The sequence below is a fragment of the Gavialis gangeticus genome, unplaced genomic scaffold (assembly GCF_001723915.1).
Source record: "Gavialis gangeticus isolate Ggan-Ray unplaced genomic scaffold, GavGan_comp1, whole genome shotgun sequence".
Lineage (NCBI taxonomy): Eukaryota > Metazoa > Chordata > Crocodylia > Gavialidae > Gavialis > Gavialis gangeticus.
Genome location: NW_017729032.1, coordinates 162,467,130 through 162,472,616, shown reverse-complemented (window position 1 = coordinate 162,472,616; position 5,487 = coordinate 162,467,130). Strand labels below are relative to the sequence as shown.

At 34.5% G+C, this 5,487-nt stretch overlaps 1 protein-coding gene across 1 annotated transcript in view; it reads left to right on the top strand.

The window, feature by feature from the left end:
- MXRA5 (matrix remodeling associated 5) overlaps positions 1-5,487 on the top strand; it is a 65,706-nt gene that overhangs the window by 37,528 nt on the left and 22,691 nt on the right. The window contains exons 3-4 of the mRNA XM_019525131.1: positions 4,146-4,275; positions 4,506-4,896. Of these exons, the coding sequence (XP_019380676.1) occupies positions 4,146-4,275; positions 4,506-4,896 (521 nt within the window). The remainder of the gene's footprint in view (positions 1-4,145; positions 4,276-4,505; positions 4,897-5,487) is intronic.

The following is a 5,487-nucleotide window of genomic DNA, read 5'->3' as shown; positions in this document are numbered from 1 at the left end:
GAATTAATTGTCTCTTTTTTCACACATCTGTCTAAGATGATTTAATGAGCTACATTCATCAGCAGAGTCTTACTGTTTATATTGCTGTAGTAATATGAACTAATTGTGAATCTAGATTAAGTGAAGGAGTTAAGCTGTTCCACATCAGGCTGTCTGACCTTGATGTGTCATTTTTGTACTAGTTTTATGCTACTGTAACTTCATTTCATGGGGATTACAATGGTGTAAAATAGTGCAAAAGCCCACTACTTTATTTCTAACTTGCATATCCATCTCTCTCCAAATAGAATATAAAATTTTGGTTTCGATTGCTTTTCTTTCCATAGGATGATAGGTATTCATTTATGACAAAAAAGATCAGCCAACTGTAATTTACCACCCATTTGTAGTATTCCTTGATTTAACCACCCAAATAACAAGTTGTGTGTACATTTAAAATGTGTGTGCCCTGCCTCACTCTTTGTACCCTTCTCCACTGGTGGCTCAGCTTAATTCTGCTATTCTCTCCATTTGTCTGTACTTTTTAAATTTTGTTTTTTTTGGGGGGGGGTTAATTCATTTTAATCATTTATCCTTTATCTTTCTCTTTCCTTTTTTCTTTATAGCTGGGACAGATTGCAAGCATAAATGAAAAACTGTTAAGACATATTCTTGCTGTGTTCTTTATGTTTGACACCGGCTACTTAGGAAAATAGATGTCTCACATAAAATTACTCTTTCCATGCAGACATTAAGCAATTCTCTTCAGGGGTTCTCAGTGTTAGTTATGGCAAGTTACTAGGCTACCAATAAATCCAAGACATTTTTGGTAGAATTTCAGTAGTTCCATCCATGAGATCACTGAATGTTTTTCCACTTCTCTGACCACATAGCCACCTCTTGCTTTCATCCCCCTGGTGCATATACATCTCTTAATCAAGTTAATCTTTGAAGGTGTGTTTACATGTGCATTTACACTGTCTTATATTTACTGTGCAGTAAGTTACTGTGCAGTAAGCAGGAATAGGCTGGCATCTATACATGCAGGCTTTACAATGCATTAACACTGTGTGTGGACTGACTTGGTGCTATTGTTAGTTCTAAGCAATCCATGCACACAGTGTTACTGCACAGTAAGGCATCTACACATGCATTACTCCACAATAACTAATTGGGTGTAAATCAAATTTATGCTCAAGTCAGTGTAAGTCACCATATTTATTCTGCAGTACAGGCATGTACATGTAGACATATGCCTGTTCTGCGCAATAATTTTGGTTACTGCACAGTAAGTGTGCACATGTACACATCCACTGATGAGGTACTATATGACTCTGATGCAGCCTATTAGTCACGATGTCTCAGTGTACGGCTCACCCTGATCAATGGCTAACTCTTGTTTTGATACTCCTTTGTCCCTTTTTCTCACTCAGGCTTTCTCCCTTTCTCTTTACAGACAGACAGAATGACATTAATTTCCATGTACCCTTTTTTTCAAAGCCTTTCTGAAATGTTCTTTCCATTACCTTTCTACAGCCATGCCATTACCTCACTGTTGACCTATCTTATTCTCAATTGCAGTTGCCTGATCTTTCAAGGAACACATGGAATACGTACTCCCATTCTCTCAGTCTTTTCATTTCTCACCCACCCCCTTCCCTTAACTTCTCCGTAGTCACGTCTACATGTGCATTAAGGCACTTTTTCTAATGCACATTAAATTTAGTACCTCCAATATGAGGTACTAAAGAAATCTGTATTATGCTGCCTTATATGTAGTAACAAATTTCCATAGTTTTTAAATGATACTTAATGCACAGTTGCCTATTTTACTGTACATTAGTGTAATTGAACACTTTTTATGTGATGTTTTAATAAGCAGTAGAATAGGCTATTGCCTGTTTTAAAGTGCACATGTAGACATGCCCAATATTTGTCTATGAAATTTAGATGTTAAATTATTTGGAACACGGAACATGTCATTTTGTTAACTGTGATACAGATAATGTATTTAAAAAAAATTAATTATATGTATTTATATTTAATTTATATAATTTAAATTATATAAATATATAATTAAAATATATAATTATATTTAATTATATATTTAAAATATATATAAAATATATATACATAATATATATAATATATATAATTATATTTTAATTATATATATAATTAAAATATAATTATAAAATATAAATTAAATTATATTTATATGTATTTAAAAAAATGTGTTCTTTTTATATCATTTGTATATAGGCAGCCATTTTTTGTGAGTAAAACTTGTGCTGTCATGCTGTATGATTTGGTCCTATAAACCAGAGAGAGCATTTCCAGAGGCTGCTACATGACTTATAGGACATAAGACCCATTTCAAAAAAATTCTTAGACCTTTAGATTGTATCTTCAATTTTGATATAGATTTCAATAGAAGTGAGGCAATAAAAGTGCTTTTGTTGAAAATCCTAGAAAAGTACCTACCTGCTTAACTACCTCTGAAATTATAGACATAAGTTACTTTTGAAAACAGGATGTAGACCCCTAAATCCTGTTGCTGTTTTTGAACATACTACCCTAAGGGTGTGTCTACATGTTGCCATACAGTGATGTTGCTATGCACCGTGCTTCTGTACTTCCTTTTGGAAGTAGTAAAGCATGGCACAGTAACTGCCCATACTGCACCATGTGTGCCACGTATGGTTAGATTTCACCTCTATGTTACTGTAGCGGCACGCTATACTGGGGGAGCGTGCCACTACAGCAGTGCAGCTGCTAATCACATAGACCCACATGATCACTATGTCACTGTAGTGTACTGTACGACAATGTAGCGCATTGCTATGCTGCCATAGGGTGACATGTAGATGCACCCTGACAGTTATTTTTTTCTTATAAAAATTCTTTATTTAATAATGTAGGCATTACACAGTTCCCCCTACTTTGCTTTAAAGTTTTTTTTTCCATTGGCATAAAAGATGTTTTTGTAGGCTATACAACTTGTGTTTCTTTGCTTTCAGATTAGAAATACATACTAGAATTTTTTCATAATAGTCACAAAAAAGCAATGGAATTATATAGAGCAGGCTGTTTTCTTAATGAAAATGATTCTGAAATAATGAAATGGAAGGTCTGAAAAGAGATAATTTATGGATGTTCTTTCAGCCCAAATGGCTCTATGATAGGATTAAAGTGGCATTAAGAAACAAGGACAGCAACCAGAAATCTTTTGTAAACTCCAAACCCATCAAGAACACCATATACTGTAAAATCCAAATTCATCTTCTTCATGCATGGGGCAAGAATATGGGTTAGCTTGCCTCTCAGACCCCTTCCAGACTCAGTGGTCTATGATTCTGTACTGATAGTTTAAAACTCACCCTGAAAAATATTTTAAATGTAATTCACAGTTGCTAGAGGTCAGATCAGCATGTACATTTGGCCTTTGTGCCTATGTACTGGGTGTCCAAATACAGAATTGGGCATCCAAACTTAAGGCTTCTGTGTTCACAGATGGCTCTTGATAGGCCAGTCCAGAAAGCAGAAATAGCAAATAGCCTTTCTGTCCTTTATGTCTCAAAATAAGCTTCTAGACTCAAATTTTACAACTGAAGGTCATTTCCTACATTTTATGTCATTCATTCAATGCCCAGTTTCACATCATGAGAATAAGAGAAGCATTTCAGCTAATATGTGGTTTTCTGAATCAAGCATTGCTTGGCAAACATTTGTTTTTAAAGTTTTCTCCACAAATCTTTATTCAATTATTGTTAGTGGCTTTGCTGGCAACACTATTCATCCTCTGGTTTGCCAGTCTCCATGCCATCATAGATTGGCTTCATGCCATTCCTTGTACCATTCCCACAAAAGTTAGCTTTATGGAAAAGTATACTAACCAACAGCTCTTAAAATTTAAATTCTCATTTATTGCTTCTACATTTAAATTATGGCCAAACTATCATAAATCAAGGTAAAATAACATTAATGTAAATATGGGCTAAGTACACTTGCCTTGTAAAAATGTATAATAAGTTTTGGTCCTTCAGCTATACATATTAGGATTCATCTGCAGTTTCTTTAAAATGTAGATTTTATTAATTTATATTTAGCTTTTCATAAGAGCCTGTCATGAAAGAAATGTAACCGAATGTTATCATTTTTTCCAGGTTTAACAGCATACAATCTATATCTGAAAACTCATTTTCAGGGCTTACAAAACTGGAATTGCTCATGATTCATGGAAACGACATCCAAAATATACCCAATGGGGCTTTAAAAGATCTTGTGTCTCTACAGGTAATGCTCAGGTATTTCTAAGTATTATAAATTGCAAGTTATTCACTGAAAAAAACAAGTAGGATTCTTTTTTATTGTCCAGAGGGATGACCCTTATTCTCTTAAATATATTAAAAGATTTTGAACCATACTAATGTCATTATAATTTTTATTAATGACCATTTAAAAAGATCTTTCTGCTCTGTTTCCCTGTTATGAATAATAAGTTATTTCTTTCTTGGTCTTTTTAGGTTTTCAAGATTAGTTACAATAAACTGAAAGTCATTACAGGCCAAACCCTTCAAGGACTTTCAAGCCTAATGAGACTGCACATGGACCATAACAGAATTGAATTCATTCACCCATATGCTTTTAATGGATTAACTTCCCTGAGATTGCTCCATTTAGAAGGAAACTTAATTCAGCAGCTGCATCCCAGCACATTTTCAACATTTATCGTTTTTGATTATTTCAAACTGTCAACAATAAGACACCTCTACCTGTCTGAAAATGCCATTAGGACACTGCCTGACAGGATGTTTCACAGAATGCCACTCCTGGAAAATCTTTATCTTCATGGGAATCCCTGGTCCTGTGACTGCAACTTGAAATGGTTTCTTGACTGGAATGAAATGTCAGGAGGTAAGGAAAAAACGAGTGATTTATTATGCTCAAGACTGTGGCAATGTCTTATTAATTTGCCATGCCTCTGCTGTCCATATGAAACCCTTCAGTACCCTCTAGGCTGTACTGCTTATATTTTGTAACTTTCCTAAGAGCTGTTGTGTTTTTTTCACTATACCAAAAACAAGCATCTTGATTAAATTATAACCAGGAATTTAATCAAGAGGCAATTACGAATCTTTAGCTAAATTCAGTATTCTATCACAGGATGAATCATGAATCCTTTACATTAAAAATGCAATAAAAAATGGAAATGAAAAAGGTTGGTGGAGTCATAAGATGTATCCATGGTGCAAGAGCCAAAATACTGGCTTTTTTGTTATAAATCCAAAAGAAAGTTACCCAAGGCATGTCTGCATGTGCATTAATGTGCAGTGGTTACTGTGCATTTAGTTAGTACCTGTTATTACCAGTACTACTGAAAAGTAGCAATGGCACACACCTTTTAGGTGATGCTACTGCACAATAGAATAATTCTGCTGTGCATTAGCACATAAGCATGGTTTTTTCCTGCCACACTGACATGTGGTAGAATAAGTCTACTGCACT